This window comes from Schistocerca americana, chromosome 1 (assembly GCF_021461395.2).
Source record: "Schistocerca americana isolate TAMUIC-IGC-003095 chromosome 1, iqSchAmer2.1, whole genome shotgun sequence".
Taxonomy (NCBI): domain Eukaryota; kingdom Metazoa; phylum Arthropoda; class Insecta; order Orthoptera; family Acrididae; genus Schistocerca; species Schistocerca americana.
In genome coordinates this window covers 786,898,498-786,921,529 of record NC_060119.1, presented here as the reverse complement: position 1 = coordinate 786,921,529, position 23,032 = coordinate 786,898,498, and the positions used below count along the sequence as shown (strand labels likewise).

Genomic DNA, 23,032 nt, shown 5'->3' with positions numbered 1-23,032 from the left:
TCCGCCGGAAGAAACCCAGAACCTCCCTCAGAAGAACCCCAAAAGTGCCCCACTTGTGACAGGATACTTTCCGGGACTGGATCAGACTCTGAATGTGGCTCTCCAACAGGGATACAACTTCCTTAAATCCTGCCCTGAAATGAGATCCATCTTTCATGAAATCCTCCCCACTCCACCAAGAGTGGCTTTCCGCCGTCCACCTAACCTTCGTAACCTCTTAGTTTATCCCTATGAAATCCCCAAACCACCTTCCCTACCCTCTGGCTCCTACCCTTGTAACTGCCCCCAGTGTAAAACCTGTCCCATGCACCCTCCCACCACCACCTACTCCAGTCCTGTAACCCGGAAGGTATACACGATCAAACGCAGAGCCACGTGTGAAAGCACCCACGTGATTTACCAACTGACCTGCCTACACTGTGAAGCTTTCTATGTGGGAATGACTAGCAACAAACTGTCCATTCGCATGAATGGACACAGGCAGACAGTGTTTGTTGGTAATGAGGATCACCCTGTGGCTAAACATGCCTTGGTGCACGGCCAGCACATCTTGGCACAGTGTTACACCGTCCGGGTTATCTGGATACTTCCCACTAACTCCAACCTGTCAGAACTCCGGAGATGGGAACGTGCCCTTCAGTATATCCTCTCTTCTCGTTATCTGCCAGGCCTCAATCTCCGCAAATTTCAGTTTGCCGCCGCTCATACCTCACCTGTCTTTCAACAACATCTTTGCCTCTGTACTTCCACCTTGACTGACATCTCTGCCCAAACTCTTTGCCTTTACAAATGTCTGCTTGTGTCTGTGTATGTGCAGATGAGTATGTGTGTGTGTGTGTGTGTGTGTGTGTGTGTGTGTGTGTGTGTGTGTGTGTGTGCCAGTATATACCTGTCCTGTTTTTCCCCCTAAGGTAAGTCTTTCCGCTCCCGTGATTGGAATGACTCCTTACCCTCTCCCTTAAAACCCACATCCTTTCGTCTTTCCCTCTCCTTCCTTCTTTCCTGATGAAGCAACCGATTGTTGCGAAAGCTTGAATTTTGTGTGTATCTTTGTGTTTGTGTGTCTGTCAACCTGCCAGCACTTTCGTTTGGTAAGTCACATCATCTTTGTTTTTAGATATATTTTTCCCACGTGGAATGTTTCCCTCTATTAATTCATATATATAAAGATGATGTGACTCACCAAACGATAGTGCTGGCACATCGATAGACACACAAACATACACACAAAATTCAAGCTTTCGCAACAAACTGTTGCCTCATCAGGAAAGAGGGAAGGAGAGGGAAAGACGAAAGGATGTAGGCGAAGCTTCAAGGAATCCTCAGAACCTTAGGCCCTTTACAAAACCCACATCCTTTCGTCTTTCCCTCTCCTTCCCTCCTTCCCGATGAGGCAACAGTTTGTTGCGAAAGCTTGAATTTTGTGTGTTTGTTTGTGTTTGTTTGTGTGTCTATCGACGTGCCAGTGCTTTCGTTTGGTAAGTCACATCATCTTTGTTTTTAGGTATATTTTTCCCATGTGGAATGTTTCCCTCTATTAATTCTTATATATATATATATATATATATATATATATATATATATATATATATATATATATATATAGAGGTGAACTAGAAAGCAACTGGAAATCTAGTGTGAAAATAGTCGAAAAAGTGTTGCTTAAAGCTGAGCTATGTCGATCCTGTGGTGAACTTAGGTTGGTAAACAACGATGTGCACAAAGGTTAGGTGGTTGTGTTGCCTCCAAAACACATTAAAGGGTGGAGAAATTCGGGAAAATTTCGAAAAACTGCGTGTAAATGTATGAAAAGGAGTGGTTTTGCAGTGGCAGATTATGAAATTGAGTCTAACAATTGTCTGACGAAGAAATAATGACGTTGAAACCTGTAGGAAGCGGCTAAAAAATGATCGGTGATGTGGGAAAAACGAAAATAGAAATAAAGCTAAAGTTGTTAGAACTAGCCGAAAAGGCTGTTTAATAGGCAAAAGGCAGTGTTTGTGAACTGGGAACGGTGGATTTTTTAGCAGCGGTAGTGTTGAAAGCGGAAAGAAATTTTTTTGGTTATGGTTTGGAAGTAAGTTACGTATTATTGAGCATGAACAAGAGGGGTGACATACTAGGGCATGTATTAAAAGTCTGAAATACTGCATTGATAATGGCTATTTACTAGCCGTAATCTTGATTAGCTTTAATAGAGCCAGAAAGGAAATGACTGATTGCTGTTTTCCATCATTTTGAAAGTCATATCACAGTCATTGAATGCATTCTACATTCATAATGGAAGCACTTTGATGAAGTATACTGTTCATTACAATGGTACTTACCTTTCGGTTGTTCAACAGTATTGTACTTAATACAGTGCTGCCAATCAGGATGTAAAGTTTTGCACCATTAATAATCATTCTCCTAAAATTCTCATTTTCACCAATAGCTTAACTGTTTAGTCACATACAGAGAAAAATGTACACACCCTTTGATAGTTTATATCTTTGGAACAAAATGACATATCATTGCAATTTTGTATGGTGGCATAGTCCATCATTTTCTCAACAGATCTTGGTGTGTGTTTTCTAGCAGATGACAGTACAGCAATAAATGATATAAGATTGTCATTTGAGTAATGCAAGGACTTACAGAAGTGATATTGGAAGTGTGAAAACATGATGGAGGTACAATGGGAATGGTGTAATGTGTATGGACCTTCGCCACCAACACGTACAGTTATTTATCATATTCTGGATAAATTTGAAGCTGATGGTACTGTTCAGGATGTGCATAAGGAAAGGTCTGACCAACCAAAACCATTAAGTAGTCCAGCTTCTAGCACTGCTGTTTTGCAACATTTTACTGGGGCACCTCAAAAATCTGTGAAGCAGGGTGTACGTGAAAGTTGGTAAGCCAATCAAGCATATGATGAATTCTGAAGGTTGCGAAGTGGAAAGTGCACATTCTATGATTGCCCACAGTGTGAACGAGGAGAACCTGGATCGAAGGATGGAGTACTACGAGTGGTTTGAAGGCATGCTTTGCAAGGATGAACGGTTTGCGGGGATGGTTACTGCTGTAACAAAGTGCAATTCAAACAGAACGGTTCTATAAACTGCCAGAGCATCGTGACCTGGGCTCCTGAAAATTCTTACATTCATGTGGAGAAACATATTAACCTACCGGATGGTAGTGTTGTCTCTTTGATGGTATCATAACAGGTGAGGTGTATCTACATATACATCATACTCTCCAAGCCACCTAATGGTGTGTGACGGAGGGTACTTTCAGTACCACTGTCTGATCCCTCCAACCCCGTTTCACTCTCGAATAGTGCATGCGAAGAATGATTGTTGGTAAGCCTCTGTATTGGCTCTAATTTCTTGAATTTTCTCCCCGTGGTCAATAAGCAAGACGACGTAATATGTTGTCCGACTCCTCCTGAAAAGTGCTGTCCCAAAATTTCAATAGTAACTCTCTCTGTGATGCATAATGCCTCGCTTGTAATGTTTGCCAGTGGAGTTTGCTTAGCATCTCCATAATGCTCTCTTGCCAGCTATATGATCCCGTGACGAAATGCGCCGCTCTTCATGGGATCTTCTCTATCTCGTCTATCAATCCTACCCGATAGGGATCTCAGATAGATGAACAATACTCAACAATTAGGCAAACAAGAGACTTATAAGCCACTTCTTTCATGGATGAGCTACATTTCCTTAAGATTCTTCCAATGAATCTGAGTCTAGTGTCTGCTTTTTCCACTAGCTGTTTTATATGGTCATTCCACTTAAAGTCGCTCTGGGTAGCTACACCTGGATATTTTATGGCAGACTCGGTCTCCAGCTGTTTGTCATGAATAGTGTAGCTGTACAGTAGTGGATTTTTTTCCGTGTGTATGCACAATATGTTACATTTATTTACATTCAGGGTCAACTGCCAGAGCCTGCACAAATCATCAATTCTCTGCAGGTCATTCTGCAAATTCTTACTATCTTCTGGCTTTGCTTCTTTGGTACAGACAACTGCATCATCTGCAAATAGTCTTAAAGAGCATCCAACACTTTCTAATAGAATATATTGTAAACAGCAACACTCCTATCACACTTCCCAGTGGTACCATCTGTCGATTTTATTCTGTTAAGAGTGATGTGTTGAGTTCTATCTGCTAGAAAGTCTTGAATCCAATTGCAAGTCTACTCCGACACTCTATAAGCTCGTCCCCCCTCCCCCACTTAAACAGCAATTCAGGATGTGTCAAATGCCTTACTTAAATCAAGGAACATGGCGTCAACCTGAGTGCCGGATCTCATAGAGGAATAGGGTGAGCTGAGTTTTGCAGGATCTCTTTTTGTGGAATCCATGATGATTTTTATAGAGGAGATGTTCGTTTTCTAAAAACATCATAATTCTTGGGCATAAAACATGTTCCATAATTGTACAACAGATTGACGTCAATGATATAGTTATATAATTATGTGGATCTGTCTTACGGCCCTTTTTAGAAACAGGAATAACCTACACTTCTTTCCAGTCTTTAGGTACCTTTCATTGCTCAAACGATCTACGATAAATTACTGCTAGAAGGGAAGCAAGTTCTTTCGCATAACCTTTATAGAATCTTATTGGTATCTCATCTGGTCCTGACACCTTTGCACTAATAAGCAATTGTAGCTGCTTTTCAGTTCCGTGATCAGTTATCTCAATATCTGCCATTTTGACGTTCACACAACAATTGAAAGGAGGGATAGTGTTACGATCTTCTGCGGTGAAACAACTTCGGAAGAATGAATTCAGTATTTCAGCCTTCTCTCTGTTATCTTCCGTTTTGGTGCCAGTGTAGTGCTGAGAGAATTAATAGATGATTTTGACCCGCTTACTGATTTTACATAAGACCAAAATCTCTTAGAGTTTTTACTCAGGTCGGTTGACAACTTCTTACTTTCATAATCATTGAACGCTTCTCTCATTGCTCTCCTTACGCTCGTTTTCACTTCATTCAGCTTTTGTTTGTCAGCTAGGTTTTTACTTGTTTTGAATCTGAGATAAAGCGCTCTTTGTTTACGTAGCACTTTTCTAACATGGCTATTAAACCATGGTGGATCTTTCCATCCCTTAAAATCTTACTCAGAACGTACTTGTCTAGGGCACAATGAACGATGTCTTTTAATTTTTTCCATTTGTTCCCCCCATCTTCGTCCTCATCACCGAATATTTGATGCTGACTGCTGAAATATTCTGAATTTTGTATCCTGTCACCCTGCTGAGCAAATATATCTTCCTACCTTTCTTAACATTCCTTGTAGAAACCATCATCATAGTTGCTGTCACAACCTTATGATTGCTTATACCTTCCTCTCTGTTAACTGATTCAATAAGTTCAGTTCTGTTTGCTGCCAGGAGGTCTAAGACGTTACCCTCTTGAGTTGGTTCTCTACCTGCTCAGGGTAATTTTCGGACGAGACATCCAGAACAAAGCCACAAGAATCCCTGTCTCTGGTGCCATTCTTGATGGCGAAACACTCCCAATCTATACCTGGTGAGTGAAGTCACCCCCTATTACAACGGCATGATCAGGAAAACTGCTAATGCTATTCTGCAAGTTCTGTCTGAAGCACTCTCAAACTACGGATCCTGACCCAGGTGGTCTGTAGAAACATCCAATCACCATTCTTTGATATTCGGTTTCACCCAGATTAATTTACATTCAGAATCCATGATAAACTCACTAGATTTTATCGAATTTTTTACTGAAATGAACATGCCACCACCATTGGCGACTAACCTATTCTTATGATTAACTTTCCAATCTGAACTTAGGATTTTGTTGTCATTGATGTCTGGTTTCAACCAGTGTTCTGTTCCTAATACTATGTGTGCATTGAAAGCTTCAGTAAGTGATAATAATTCTGGGACATTTCCTCGGATGCTCCTGCAGTTTACTAAAATATTATTAATCTTCTCTGTCTCTGATCTATGAGGACCAAGGTTCTCTGCACTGTGGCTGATTTAACAGGCAAATTGTCTTTGGTCCCAAGAGAGGGGTTCTCTAACCAAAAAAAGTCCGATGTGCACGCCACATGTACTCCACTACCCTAGCAGCCGCTTCCCGCATGTAGTGCACGACTGACCTATTAAGGGGAACCGTACAATTCTGCACCCGATAGTGGAGGTCGAGAAATTCACATCCGTTACTATCGCAGAGTTGTGTGAGCCTCTGCTTTAGACCTTCCACTCTACTCCAAACCAGAGGACCGCAATCAACCCTGGGTACGATGCTACAAATACAGCTTAGCTTGCACCCTGCATGTGTTGCTAGTTGCCTTCACGAAATCGGACAGCTGCCGAATGGAGCCAAGGATGGCCTCGGATCCCAAGCAGCAGGTGTCATTCGTGCCGACAAGTGCCATTACATGCAGCCTGTTGCATCCATTGTGCTCGATAGCCACTGGCAGGGCGTCCTCCATATCACAGATGAGACCTTCCGGCAAAAATACCAAATGCACACTGGTATTCTTTCGCACCTTACCTGCTATCTTCCTGAGGGGGTCCATCACCCGCCTAACATTGGAGCTCCCAACGACAAGCATACCTACCCTCTGTACTTGTCCACACTGGGCAGGAAAATCGACCGCTGCCCCAACAGGAGAGGCATCCTCTGCTGGCTCAGTTATCAACAACACTGGGTAGCACCTTGTAGCTGTTGTTAAGATGTAGGGAGCCAGCCACATGGCCTGCTCCCTCTATCGCCTTCCGCCCAGCGACACGCGAACCCACCACTGTCTGCCACCCACTCTGGAGTGAGGACAGACCAGCTAGATATTGCGTATCAGAAGGCACAGCGAACGTCCGGGTCACCAGGGGATTCCAGTGGCACCAAGGGTGTCGCAGGTTTTCTCACTGGTGCCGCAACATCACTGCAACTTTGAGCATTAGCTAGAAGCTTGTCGACGGTAGCCAACGCAGCTTCCAGCTGTTTTCGGACAGCAACCAACTCGCCTTGTGTCCTGCTTACAACAAGCAGAGTCCCAAGCCATATCATACAGTGTATAAAATAGATATAAGGTCTCAAATGGTGCTACTGAGTTTGAAGTGTATACAAAATATAGCAAAGGAGAACAAAGTAACACTAAAAGTTGCTGTGCAGATTTCTCACTGTACTCTGAGACCACAAGTTAGATTACATTAGATTAGATTTGATTAGATTTACTTTCATTCCAAGCTATTAAACAGAAATAAATTTCTCTACTGTAGTTGATATATTTAGAGATACCTGTTATTAGAAATCCTGTTTACCGAAAAGTTACTGCACAAGATAAATATTCAAACTAGAATGCACTGATCTAAACTCTATGCTGTCTACTAGCACAAAATTAAAACTTTGTGGCATGATGAAGTTTCTAGTGGTGGGAACATGTGCACTAGGAAGCCCCTCTACACAAGGATATTCACAGCACTTACGCAAAAACAAAAACTATGATCAATTTTCTAACCAATTGTCTACACAGTAAAATACACAAGTATAGTTCACTTCTTATCAGAAGCATGTGAGCCACGCGGAGTGGCCACGCGGTTAGAGGCGCCATGTCTCCGACTGCACGGCCCCTCCCGTTGGAGGTTCTAGTCCTCTCTCAGCCATGGATGCGTGTGTTGTTCTTAGTGTAAATTAGTTTAAGTAGTATGTAAGTCTAGGGACCGATGACTGCAGCAGTTTGGTCCCTTAAAAATTCACATACATTTCAACATTTCAGAAGCATGTGGAAAAAAAAGACTAAATTAATTTACTATTTATCAGACAAGTTCTGCTGCTGCGCATCCTCTCAGTTCAGCAGCTGCTACTACATATGCTGCAAACATCAATTTTACCGGGCATCTGGGAGGTATTTGGAAATAAAAAAATTTATGTACAACAAGATGGCACTACACCTCACTGGCACAGAAATGTCAGAGTCTACTTGGATGAAAATCTACCTGGATGATCGATAGGTCTAGAGGAGCTGTTGAATACCTGATAGTGTCTCCAGACCTTACACCTCTTGACTTCTACCTATGGGGGACCTTGAAAAGTGAACTTTACCAACAGAAGCCAGCTATGCTGAACTAGCTAAGAGAAAACATCGGGGCGTCCTATGCTGCTATCACACCGGCAACACTGACAACCATACTTTGGTCAACAGATCCGTAGCATCAACATTGTTCGGCTGTTAATGGGGGTCACTTTGAATACACAAAATTACCTTTCCCCTGTGCAAGAGCTGTAAAGGTATGTCATTTTGTTCCATTAATGTTGACTATCAAAGATTGTGTACATTTTCTGGACCCCTCTTTATTATACAGAAATAATTCACTTTTGTTCTTCTCAACAGGTAGCCTAATCTCCTTGTCATATTTAATTATTAAAGTTTTCATATCATGTGTACATGTTTCTTCACAAGGAGTTAAATCATAGAACCTATTAGCTGTGGCACTATCATCAATATTATACAAATCATTAGCAACATAATTGGGTATCTCTAAAACATTAATATACTCACCATTTTCACCCAAAGCTTCTTATACACCCACTTTCTGTTTGAAACAAATAAAATACTTTTCTTCATCTACTGCCACAAAGTCATCACCACAATTATTCCCCTTAATACCACAAACATCATCTACATCTTTCTCTTTAATATTTGCAATACTGTTTTTGTATCTATTTATTCTTAAGTCATTGTTCATTAACACAGTGCCCAACTTTTGCTCGCCTGGTTCCATCATAACTGCTTCAATCCCTAAATCATCATGTACATCATTAGCCTGGTTATTCTCAGTCAAGTTACTTCTTTCTACCCAATTATAGAATTCTGTTAAGTTTATGATATTTCCTGCCTTTTTACTGATACATGTGTATTCAATTTCCTTACCTGCAGTTCTGAGATTGATTGGTTGACAAGTTTCATTTTCTACAGACATCATATTTATAGAATAGTCCACATTTTTAAAATAATAACTCATTACTTCACATGAATCTGTTTGTTTTTAATTATTATTATTATTGATGTTGTTCCATTTATTACTCATGCATTTCACCCGTGTGGACCGACAGTGGGACACTTATTAGTTTTTTAATTCATGAATATCCCTTTTATGACCACATTATTTTTTACTCAGTTTTTTAAGTTTTGGTTTTGTATTTTGTTTAAGGAATAGCTTCTAAATTGAAATGTATAAAAAGTGTATGGTTGCTACAATCAGCTTTTTTAATATTTCAGGTGGGTCTTATATGTCCCATTGGTCATTAGATGGGAGTATTGCATAGGTTTGAATAAAAACAAAGCATAAGAGAGATCATTTAATTTCAGCTGCAACTTTTACAAAAAATAATTAATTTTTGTGACCAGTTTATACAAATACAAGGGTTATGTTGTAAATGATGTTTGATGTTGATTTTACCAATGCCGATATCAGGATCATTTATTTTCTATGAAATTTTTTGAAGCAGGGATGTGCACATAGAGGAACTTTGTGGTGTATGCACATCATGTCGGTTTGTACTTCCTTCTGCTTTGTGCTCCATAACCTGCAGTGCTTCCTTGTGTCTTTTGCTGGGAAAGTGAACTTCGTCTGATACAGTCATGACACCCGGTTTGTTTCTTCTTAGAAAATTTGGTCTTCTTTTGATTTTATGACCTGCTGTTTGTTGTCTGATAAGCGAAAGGTGAAAGGATAACTGGTTATGTCCTCCTCTATGCTTACGGTTCCACATTATGAAACTGTTAACAATTGCCAGGTCAGTTACGAAAAAGAAAAGATGATGCCACCACTTTAGAGATCACCTTCCAATTGCATATCTCTTATGCATTTGATCAAAGCAATCTACACCTCTCAGAAATACATTATACTCTGCAACTGCTTTAGGACAGAAGACCTCTGATGAAGTACCATCTCTGTTTTTCCTGTTGACAAAGGTTACATCTTTTGGGTATGATAAGAACTTAGTATCATCACAGTCTTGTTGTCTTGCCATTTTATTGCTGAGACACATCCCTTTGTTTTGAACATAAACTGCCAACTGCCCCCGTTGTAATTTGTCTTGTTTCTTCATCATACCTGAAAGTCCCTTCCTGTTTGTCCTCACTGTTCCAACTCCAAAAGGTCCTCTTTCATTTAGTTACTTCATCAGATTGTACGACGTGAAGAAGTTATTGAACACAATTAGTTGGTGAGACTGCATGTATGAATCAGTAAGATGGAGCACAACATTTTCTCCCAAACTGAACAATGAGTCTTGGATGTCCTTCTTTCAAGCATACACCTCAAACTGAGTTATGAAACCTGTTTTTGAATCAGCAAGGCATCAAATTTTGTAACCTTGTTTTACAGGCTTTATTGGAAGGTACTGCTTTATAGAACAGTGCTCTCGGTATGGGACCGTACTTTCATCAACAGCCATGATACTTGATGGAGTGTGCACTTCTTTCAAATTGTTATTGAGAGCGTCAATTATTGGGTGTAATTTGCATAGTCGATCGTAGCCAGCTTCACCTCTTGGTACTGCTGTAGCATTGTCATTGCAGTGAATGTTTTCAGTCAGTTTTTTGAACCTGGTTTTACTCATTAGTTGAGAAATTCCACTTACACCTAAAAGTGGGTCAGTGGACCAATAGTGACTCAGCTCAGGCAGTCTATCTATTCCCATTAGAATGTGAATGGCAATAAAATATTTTTATTTCTTCAACGGCAGTGTCTTTCCAATTGCACCTGGCCTGCCTTACCCTTTTACCTCTAGTAATGTTGTCATGTATTTTAGTTGCATAGAGATTAGTCTCATCTTTGATCTTCCTCAATCAATCATCAGTACAAAATTGTAAAAAAAAATCTATTACTTTATCATTTGGTCCAAAATCAATCTTCATATATGCACTTCCATCAAGAGATGCTGATAAGTTTTCAAACGAAGTTACCTTGTCATTCCACTGTGTTTCAGTTTCATTGGCATGTTCGGCCCCATTCTCTTGTTCTGCACACACAATAAGTTCATTTGCAGTGTTATTGGTAATTTTGGTGACATTTTCTTTTACTGCACATGCAATACCATCATTTTCTCCCACCTCCATTCTAGCACTGTCACCATTGTTGTGACAACCATAACTATGTGGCTCAGCCAATGTTCTAGGTGGTGTAGTATTAATAGATGTACTGTTGGATGCGTCAAGACGGGTGAGCTTATCTGCAGCTTCATCACCACCTTCTTCCTCCGAAAATTCTTCATTATCAGGAAGCGAAAAGTAATACTCAAGAAGTTCTTTATCTTTCAGACATGACATTTCTAAAAAGAAAACGGAAATAAGGTCTCCATGATGTTGTTGTTGTTGCTGCTGCTGCTGCTGCTGCTGCTGCTGATGCTGCTGTTTTTATTGTTATTGTATGAATTCTTTACTGAGCCAAGTGATGTAGCATCGCACAGAGAGAGAAATAAAGCCAAAATGTCTAATGTATAACGAAATTATAAATAATATGTGGGACAAATATGTCGCACTGGCCATGTGATTCATATTTCATGCAGTCAAAAACTAAAAACTATTTACCAAATCACTGAAGTACATTTTACGCTGAAATTCCACATAATATTTACTAATAAATGATAAGAAACACAATAAATATGGTTATTATACTTACCTTGCTTATTTACAAAAGAACAGTTGAAAAATATGCAAAAACTTTCACAGAAGCGATCAAACAAGTGCACTGCATCGAACAACTTCCAGCAGAATGCAGCTACTTGGCGGGAAGAAGTCTGTAATGCTTTAAAGTAGTAGCGAAGGCTTCCAGTAGATGGCAGCACACTACAGATGTGTGGTTTCTGTTGTCCCCTTGGTCGTGCAGCACGAAAAAGTGAATTGGGGTACACTTGTCCCATGGATCATGAAAAGAATATTTATAGTTTCTTTTCTTCTTGTGTCATTGTACCCATGCCAATATCTGTTTATGGTGCCAAAATCTCTGTTGTCATTTTCTGTTCCTATTATTCTCATGGTATCCCCTAAAATGAAAATTATTATTATTGCAATTGTGTTCCCTTGAATGAAAATTGTTACCATTGTAATTGCAATGTCCTTTAGGATGAAATTATTGTGGTCTTCAACATGGGGCGAAACCAAGGTGGAAACATATCCAGATGATTTTTGGTTGGGTATCCACCCACCCTTCATTACACGCATTGGACGTCATAGGCTGGGAAGACTGGTAAAACAGGGCAGGTGGCAAACTGTGGCAGAACTAACATCAGACTTCAATGCCGGACAGAGTACAAGTGTGTCTGAACACACAGTGCACCGAACACATCTAAAAATGGGCGTCTGCAGCTGACAACCCATGCATGTGCCAATGTTAATACCATGACATCGACAACTGTGACTAAAATGGGCATGTGACCATCAACACTGGACATTGGTGCAGTGGCAGAGCATTGCATGGTCTGTTACATTCTTCATCATGCTGATGGAAGGGTGCAAATCCATCATCTTCCAGGGGAACAGCTCCATGACACCTGTGCTGTGAACCAGAGACAAGCTTGTGATGGCTCCATTATGCCCTTGAGGGGGTGGGGGGGGGGGGGGGGGGGAGCATTCACGTGGGCATCCACGCATCGAGTAGAGCTCATGCAAGGCACCATGGTAGCCAAAGAGTATTTTACATTGGTTGCAGAACTTTACAATCCTTCGTGACAATTATGTTTCCCAAAGGCAGTGACATTTTTCAACAAGATAATCCGCCATCACAACACAAGGAGTGTGATGGAGTGGTGTGAGGAACACAGTGGCAAGTTACTCGATTGAATACATCTGGGATGTGACTGCCCATAATGTCAGAGCTCGTCGTCCCCCTCCCCGTAATTTATGGGAATTAGAAGACTTGTGTGTGCTGATGTGGTGCCAGCTCCCTGCAGGAACCTACCAAGGCCTCATTGCTTCCATACCACAACACATTGCTGCTGTTATCAATGCCAAAGGTGGCCATATAGTACCGACTATTAGGTGGGTGGTCATAATGTTCTTGCTGATCAGTGTATGTAACCAAATGAGCTCTGTTGGTCAGCTCAAGTACAACAGGCGCCCTGTTAATTGTTTGACACAGCTGTTTGTTTCATTAATCACAATATTACACACACAATGTGTGTAGATGTATCCTGACTATTCCTTCTCACAGATTGTTCCTTTTCTCCCTGAGGAAGACTGCAACCAGCATCACTAATCTACTCCGAGGAAGTTGCACTACCTGTTGGAAACCTTCTTTCTTCTGTGGATCTGTATAAAGTAAATTCCTTGCTCATATCATCACAAGAAAATTCCGGATTTTCACGGTACCTATTACCTGTGCGACATACAAAGTTGTTGGAAGAAGGGGAGAAATGGATTGGGTTGTGAAGCTCATTAACGTCAACCATATAGTAGTCTTTACTGGACTACAGTAAGGACGAGGAGCACAGTAAATTTATAGTTTCTGAGACTGTCGAACCATTGGAAAAAAGTATACTAGAATACATTTTGTTGGTGAACTTAACCCCTTCTCCCCACCCAATACATGCACTTTTTCAGTTTTCAGTCGTTGTGATATGTAATGTGAAAGTATCTGATATTCCAAACATGTAGCATTCATAAAAGGAAAATTCTGTTCATCTCATAAGTCATATAATAATAGAAAAAGTCTATGTTTTTCCAGGCTAATTTCATCGTACCTTGTTCTGCTCTTGACTTGTTGGGATTTCACAGTTGTATCATTTCTTTTTGCTCTTTCTCCTCTTTTGCCTATGAAGGAACGTCTGGTTATAGAAGGCATATTTTGCTTCATATTTTACTTATGCCTTTGTTTGTCTCTGTGTCTTCATTTGTATTGGGGATCCAAGTTTGTTTGTCTTCATTTAATTATACAAAACGTATGCATCAACACATAATATATATATATTTTTTTAAATCCTCACATTTTCCACAGTTCCTTTCTTTCTTTCTTTTTTTTTTTTAAAAAAAAGGGAAAATCAGAAATATCTTTCTCAATACTCTTTTTGATCACAGGAAATCATTACTGTGAGATGGAGGTAAAAGCAGATCTACACCCTCTGCAGTCCAGTAGAGCATCTAACATCTTCAATTGTGAACAGAACAGTACACCTTGTGTAAAATGTTCAATCTGTCAACATACCACAAAGTGTTATTTCAAACTGAGACAGTGGGCATATTATCATATAACACCAAGAAAGCTTTTCAGGATGGGAAGTTCATCATCAAACTGGCTTACATAGCAGCAATGTCATGTAAACATACAACTGCTATTGTGGGACACAAATTAATGAATATCTGTCTTGTGGTGATTGCCTGAGGTAGGCAACATGTGTTGTGAGTGCTTGTAGGTACACTGAGGAGAACCCATCAAGAGTGTATGATGTCTTTTTTGGTGGGAACTGGGACGGTTGTGTTGGCCCAGACAGTACATCACCATCTCCACACAATCAACTGGCATGACAGCTTTCTGTTACAGACAACAGTGCAAACTCCAATGCACCGTGGACTGCAAAGAAAGCAAGCTAGGGATTCCTGGATCAGTAATGATTACAAAATTTCTCTGAGACCTTTTGTGATTGTCATGTGAGAGTGTGAGGGGATCAGCAACAGGGTAATCTGAAGGTTGTGCAGTATCGGGGCAGAACCCTCCAACCTATTTTCCAACCCTACATTTATCATCATAATGATGAATTTATCTTTCAAGGCAATAATGTGTGAACACACTACGCCCTTGTAGCAAAATGTTCCTCCAGAAGGCAGCCACCAACTGAATAGAATGACTGAACAACGTTTGCACTGATTTGAACCTGATTAAGCACATTTATGAGTGACTGCAGCTTGCGGTGCATCATCGCAGGTGCTCACCGGACATGTTGAATGACCTCAGAAGGATCACCATCAGGGCCTGGGACAAGCTTGAGCAACAGTGCTGCAACCATCTTGTGCACAGCATGCCGAGGAGGATCCAAGCATGTTAAAATGTGCAGAGTGGAGCTTCATGGTATTGAATGTTATGTAGTAAAAGATTTTGATTTCACTGGTGTGCTCTTTCAGACTACCCTTACTTTGGCTATTGCTTTGTATTAATTTTATAGTATAAATTTTTTCCAATAAGGCTTAATCTTTACATTCCCATTCCCCATGAATATAAGATCACACCTATGGGTATGGTTGGTGCAACAATTTGTTTGGAGCAATTTAGCTTCTGAAAGTCACCTTTTAATGTTAGGTTGAGCTTACTTTGTGTGCAGATATCACTTGTGCCGTACCACTTCATTAAATGGTTCTCAGGAAGTATGACTGCTGTCAAGTCTCCATCAGAACTCAAAAATAACTCATTTGACCAATATGGTTTGTTAGAGAAGATTTGTATTGAAAGACAGTAATATGTCACTTTAATACGCTTTGAAATTACTCTTTTGGAATTTAGACAGTAAACATCTCCATAATACGCAACACCTCTTGTGCAGTCTGTCACCGGTGTTAGATCGGCGTATCAGTGACACTGGTGCACTTATTAAATGAACTGATAGCCAAATGTGCTGCTCTTGTTGACGCCTTCTATTGATTATACTCGGTATGGGTTCCGGGCTGATGAGCGATACTCAAGAACTTCTTAAATAATAGTTGTATGCATTATCATGTTCTTCGTGAATTAATTTCCTTAGATTCTTCCAATGAATGTCAATTTGCCATCAGCATAAGGAGATTGATTATGATTACCCAGGTGAATTTTTCAATTGTTGTACCGGTGTTTGGGATTGTAGTGTGTGTGTGTGTGTGTGTGTGTGTGTGTGAGAAAGAAAGAGAGAGAGAGAGAGAGTTACAGAGAGAGAGAGAGAGAGCTTTCATATTCTTCTATATTTTCAGTTCCCTAATAAGTGTTGGGAAATTGTGGGGAATGTGATTTTGGTGTACTATACTTACTGTTTACAAAAGAGATTTTTTTTTTTGGGGGGGGGGGGGGGGAGCATTGTTACTGTAATTATCATAATTTCTAAGGATGGTACATTAAAACTGAATCATGTTTTCCAGGGGCATGCTGTAAGATTTTAGAAATTTTTCCAATTTGAAGTGTTATGAATTTATTCCTTAACTCTCCAATCTTTGTAGACTGGGCAATTCCTGATTCTGTCTTATTTGTATATTGTTGCAGATGCTTGCTCGGCATTACAGAGACTATTGTGACTTGTTTTTACATGTAATTCCTGAATGGAATCCTAAAAGAACTTACGTGTGCATTCTGAAGTTTGCGTCATACATGTTTGGCCAAGGGTTTTCTCAAGCAGAGTCCACAGCGATTTTACTGCCTGAAGTCCTCATGTTCTATGAGAAGGTAATTGCATCATAATAAGTATTGAATATGCATTGCTTTTTGAAAAGTGCAATGGTCAAGTAGTATGTGACACACTTTTGAAAGTTATTTCCCAGATGAGTAGGAAAATGAAAAACTTTGCTTTAATGCCAAGTTATTTAAGAAATAATGAGAAGTATTTTGAAAAATGCTGCCTTTGACTAAATCAGTAGTTTGAGGCAGCATATATGTATTTCTAGCCTTGCAAAACAGTGAAAAACTTTTCATGAAATTTAATATAGTTGTGTTAGGGGATAAGTGATCTCAGTGTAATGTATCAGGTTGTTGCATAAGTTCGTAGTGTTCCTGTTTTGCATGTTGGTATTCCAGTTGCTATGGGTTTATGTATCTATTATCATTTTTTTATTTGTAGGTCACTGATGTTATCTAAGTTTACATTTTGTCATCTGGAGATAGTGAGTGGAGCAGTGGATGCTAGGAAATGTAGTATTGGAACATTTCAGACACATTCTTCTGTTTGAGTTCAGTAGAGGGAGGACAGCAGAGAAGCCAGTCTGAAACATTTGTGCTGTGTATGGGGATAACACCGTTGTATAAAGCATGGGAAGAAAATGGTTTCCTCGTTTTAGGGAGGATCATTTTGACATTAGTGACTCTCCATGTTCAGGGAGACCTTTGGGGTTTGATCAAGATCATTTAAACGCTTTAATCCACAATGATCCTTGTTAGTGTGTTCGAGAACTGGCAGTGGCGAACTGTGATCATTCCACCATTGTGCAACATTTGCATGCAATGGAGACAGTTCAGTCGCGTGGCTACTGCATGTCTTAAGCCAAAATCAGCAACAGGCCACACATGCATCTCTGCTTGCTCATCATCAGTGGGCTCATGAACAACACCAACCTTTCCTATCCTGTATAATCGCTGGTGATGAGAATTGATGTCTTTATGCTGACATAAGGAAAAGAAAGGAATAGTTGAGTGCAAGTAAAGTAACAACTCCCCGTACAAAGCCCTTTATGCATCCACAAAAAATAATGTTACGCATCTGGTGGAATACTGACTGTGTGGTATACGCCAAATTTCTTTCCTGAGGTGTAACCATTGCAACTGACATTTATTGCAACAACTAAGATATCTTGCAGATGCAGTCCAAGTACAACAACCAGGAAGGCTGCGCGCAAGTAATGCTACTCCAGAATAATGCCTGCTTGTATTCTGCTAGACTGACAGAAACCGTATACAGTAGTTCGCAGTTCATAATGTTCCTGTTTTGCATGTTGGTATTCCAGTTGCTATGGGTTTATGTATCTATTATCATTTTTTATTTGTAGGTCACTGATGTTATCTAAGTTTACATTTTGTCATCTGAAGATAGTGAGTGGAGCAGAATTTGAAACACGAACAGCTGCTAGCATGAGTTTCTTACAAGTAGATACCTTAGGGGTTGCGAAGCAACTCAAATCGCTTGATACGGGCAAGTCTTCAGGTCCAGATTGTATACCGACTAAGTTCCTTTCAGATTACGCTGATACAATAGCTCCCTACTTAGCAATCATATACAACCGCTCGCTCACCGATAGATCTGTACCTACAGATTGGAAAATTGTGCAGGTCGCACCAGTGTTTAAGAAGGGTAGTAGGAGTAATCCATCGAACTAAAGACCTATATCATTGACATCGGTTTGCAGTAGGGTTTTGGAGCATATACTGTATTCAAACATTATGAATCACCTCGAAGAGAACGATCTATTGATACATAATCAGCATGGTTTCAGAAAACAACACAGCTAGCTCTTTATTCGTACGAAGTAATGGCCGCTATCGACATGGGATCTCAAGTTGATTCCGTATTTCTAGATATCCGGAAAGCTTTTGATATCATTCCTCACAAGCGACTTCTAATCAGGCTGCGGGCCTATGGGGTATCATCTCAGTTGTGCGACTGGATTTGTGATTTCCTGTCATAAAGGCCGCAGTTCGTAGTAATAGAGATGATGCTGTAATTTACCGTCTAGTAAGGTCATCCAAAGACCATTATCAGTTGCAAAGCGATTTAGGAAAGGTTGCTGTATGGTGTGGAGGGGGCAGTTGACGCTAAATAACAAAAAGTGTGAGGTGATCCACACGAGTTCCAAAAGAAATCCGTTGTAATTCGATTACTCGATAAATAGTACAATTCAACTAAGTACCTGGGTGTTAAAATTACGAACAACTTCAGTTGGAAAGACCACATAGATAATATTGTGGGGAAGGTGAGCCAAAGGTTGCATTTCATTGGCAGGACACTTAGAAGATGCAACAAGTCCACTAAAGAGACAGCTTACACTACACTCGTTCGTCCTCTGTTAGAATATTGCTGTGCGGTGTGGGATCCTTACCAGGTGGGATTGACGGAGGACATCGAAAGGGTGCAAAATTGGGCAGCTCGTTTTGTATTATCACGTAATAGGGGAGAGAGTGTGGCAGATACGTTACGCGAGTTGGGATGGAAGTCATTAAAGCAAAGACGTTTTTCGTCGCGGCGAGATCTATTTACGAAATTTCAGTCACCAACTTTCTCTTCCAAATGCGAAAATATTTTGTTTAGCCCAACCTACATAGGTAGGAATGATCATCAAAATAAAATAAGAGAAATCAGAGCTCGAACAGAAGGGTTTCGGTGTTCGTTTTTCCCGTGCGCTATTCGGGAGTGGAATGGTAGAGAGATCGTATGATTGTCGTTCAATGAACCCTCTGCCAAGCACTTAATTGTGAAGTGCGGAGTAATCATGTAGATGTAGATGTATACGAGTTGGGTCAGGTAGTCCTGCCACACTCACCTTATTCACCTGATCTTGCACCCTCAGATATTCACCTTTTCTGCTCTCTATCAAACAACCTTCAAGGGACATCCTTTCCAGGCAAAAATTTACTCCAAACATGGCTCGATGAGTTCTTCGCCTCAAAACCACATGATTTTCACAGTCACGAAATGGAAAAGGTACACCAGAATTGCCTAAGTATTGGAAATAGTGGAGGAGAATACATTATTGATGACTGAATTCTGTCTTGTGTGTATTAAAGTTATGGAAAAACAGTATGAATTTATACACCAACTTGCTATAGAACATTGCAATTTGCCTAAATAGGTGCAATTATTACAAGGTGATCAGTTTCAACGTCTATATTTGATAATCTGCATGTATACTGAAAATCAGACAAAGCCAATGAGTTACATCACGAGTATAAACAACATAGTGAACAAAAATTACTGCAACAGTTTACATTTATCTGATCATCACATGCCATACCAGACATTGCACAACTTTTCATGCATTAATATAGGAACCATGCCTTGGTACCATGATGGTGCACAGGTTTGAGCAGCTTATAATTCTCAATGTCAAATACATATACAGATTCCAAAAGAGAGAACAAGAAAGTAATAATTAGATCAGAAGGAGAGCTATCACAAAGTGGAAGCAGTCGTGGAGTAAAAACAATACTTAATACGACAATGCACTTGCACACCTCTGATGGCACAAATGAAGCACATTTAAACAAGGACAGTGCCATAAATCATGCAACAGTCAGTAATACGTGACAGTAACCAAGGAGTACTCAGAAGAAAACTCACAGAATTTTATCTATTTAAAGTGATTGTAAACCCAGAAAGATTTCGAAAATTGTATCGTCCCAAGGCTGTGTAAGTCTACCTTTTGAGACCAACAATTAAGTTGCTCGCCATAGGGTCTAGGAAATATTTGGAAGAAACTATATGGGTGCCATTTTAATGTCAGGAATTTAATTGGTGTTAAAATAATAAATTCTTTTTATTCTTCCTCGTGCCAAAAACATTATTCTCAAAAGCCCCTTTCTGTGATTTTTAACTTACTCTGTAGTCTTTCATAGTAACCTCTAGTAATTTACTGCCTGCGTAACTTGGGGTTTCTCCACTGATTCATGTAATTTGTGAATATTGCATCCGTCCAACCATCCAACACTTGGGGGGGGGGGGGGGGGGGGGGGGTGGACAGCATCAGTTTTATTACATTGCGTTAAGATACGGACCCATAGTTAATACCCACCCACCCCTCCCCCTGTCTCTGGGCAAGCTGAGTAAAACCCTCAATGCATTCAAAGCTGTAATGAACAAAATGCTGAACTTTACATTGAAAAAAGTGTACTGTTTGTAATTGTTGTTGTTGTTGTTGTGGTATTCAGTCCTGAGACTGGTTTGATGCAGCTCTCCATGCTACTCTATCCTGTGCAAGCTTTTTCATCTCCCAGTACCTACTGCAACCTACATCCTTCTGAATCTGCTTAGTGTATTCATCTCTTGGTCTCCCTCTACGATTTTTACCCTCCACGCTGCCCTCCAATACTAAATTGGTGATCCCTTGATGCCTCAGAACATGTCCTACCAACCGATCCCTTCTTCTGGTCAAATTGTGCCACAAACTTCTCTTCTCCCCAATCCTATTCAATACTTCCTCATTAGTTATGTGATCTACCCATCTAATCTTCAGCATTCTTCTGTAGCACCACATTTCGAAAGCTTCTATTCTCTTCTTGTCCAAACTATTTATCGTCCATGTTTCACTTCCATACATGGCTACACTCCATACGAATACTTTCAGAAATGACTTCCTGACACTTAAATCAATACTGGATGTTAACAAATTTCTCTTCTTCAGAAACGCTTTCCTTGCCATTGCCAGCCTACATTTTATGTCCTCTCTACTTCGACCACCATCAGTTATTTTGCTCCCCAAATAGCAAAACCCCTTTACTACTTTAAGTGCCTCATTTCCTAATCTAATTCCCTCAGCATCACCCGACTTAATTAGACTACATTCCATTATCCTTGTTTTGCTTTTGTTGATGTTCATCTTATATCCTCCTTTCAAGACACTGTCCATTCCATTCAACTGCTCTTCCAAGTCCTTTGCTGTCTCTGACAGAAATACAATGTCATCGGCGGACCTCAAAGTTTTTATTTCTTCTCCATGAATTTTAATACCTACTCCGAATTTTTCTTTTGTTTCCTTTACTGCTTGCTCAATATACAGATTGAACAACATCGGGGAGAGGCTACAACCCTGTCTTACTCCCTTCCCAACCACTGCTTCCCTTTCATGTCCCTCGACTCTTATAACTGCCATCTGCTTTCTGTACAAATTGTAAATAGCCTTTCGCTCCCTGTATTTTACCCCTGCCACCTTTAGAATTTGAAAGAGAGTATTCCAGTCAACGTTGTCAAAAGCTTTCTCTAAGTCTACAAATGCTAGAAACGTAGGTTTGCCTTTCCTTAATCTTTCTTCTAAGATAAGTCGTAAGGTCAGTATTGCCTCACGTGTTCCAGTGTTTCTACGGAATCCAAACAGATCTTCCCCGAGGTTGGCTTCTACTAGTTTTTCCATTCGTCTGTAAAGAATTCGTGTTAGTATTTTGCAGCTGTGACTTATTAAGCTGATAGTTCGGTAATTTTCACATCTGTCAACACCTGCTTTCTTTGGGATTGGAATTATTATATTCTTCTTGAAGTCTGAGGGTATTTCGCCTGTTTCATACATCTTGCTCACCAGATGGTAGAGTTTTGTCAGGACTGGCTCTCCCACGGCCGTCAGTAGTTCCAATGGAATATTGTCTACTCCGGGGGCCTTGTTTCGACTCAGGTCTTTCAGTGCTCTGTCAAACTCTTCACGCAGTATCATATCTCCCATTTCATCTTCATCTACATCCTCTTCCATTTCCATAATATTGTCCTCAAGTACATCGCCCTTGTATAGACCCTCTATATACTCCTTCCACCTTTCTGCTTTCCCTTCTTTGCTTAGAACTGGGTTTCCGTCTGAGCTCTTCATATTCATACAAGTCGTTCTCTTATCTCCAAAAGTCTCTTTAATTTTCCTGTAGGCGGTATCTATCTTACCCCTAGTGAGATAGGCCTCTACATCCTTACATTTGTCCTCTAGCCATCCCTGCTTAGCCATTTTGTTTGTAATTAAGTAACTATTATCATATTCATAATGTATGAATTACTAAGAAATCTCTAATTTCTGTTGCTAATTATTTGGGCAAAACTGAAAAACATCTACCATTAAAAATAAAAATTGTCACTGAAATGTTTAATGTAAATGTTAAAATTAGTTAAAACTTAAAGCTGTAAAATCTACACCAAAATTATAAAATTAAAGATGAAATCATGTATTGGAGAACATTGTGATGAGAAACTTTAATTACATCAAGTGATTTAGTATTTTAATAGGAATTCAGGAAACACATGTGGCTAAATATTTCAAATTTATCTCTCTTATTAGCTTTGAGCATATAATAAATACAAACTTGAAATATGCCCTTGACTAACTGCACTTCACAGCTATATTTTTATTTGACCTAGTCTACTAAATAACCTTCCTGCAGTTCATGTTATTGGTTGAGTTGTTATATAATACAGTAGTATCCTGTTAATATAGGGAGAAAAATTTTATTCCCCAAAGCTTCACAAACTCAAATGGGAATCCCTGGAGGGAAACACATTTTCTTTTGAGTAACCACGTGAGAAAATGTAGAGAACTGTCATTTGAAGCTGACTGCAAAACTGATTAACTTCTCATGGTCAGGCTTCAGAGTCATGTAGAATTTTTTAAAGGAAATCATATTCACTATCGACTGTAGAAATTATTTATTTCACTATTGAATTTTG

General features: G+C 39.9%; 1 protein-coding gene across 3 annotated transcripts in view; it reads left to right on the top strand.

The window, feature by feature from the left end:
- LOC124612406 (centromere protein I-like) overlaps positions 1-23,032 on the top strand; it is a 367,802-nt gene that overhangs the window by 294,664 nt on the left and 50,106 nt on the right. For all 3 annotated transcript variants that reach the window (XM_047140617.1, XM_047140609.1, XM_047140600.1), the window contains exon 13: positions 16,183-16,362. In XM_047140617.1, coding sequence (XP_046996573.1) covers positions 16,183-16,362 — 180 coding nt within the window. The remainder of the gene's footprint in view (positions 1-16,182; positions 16,363-23,032) is intronic.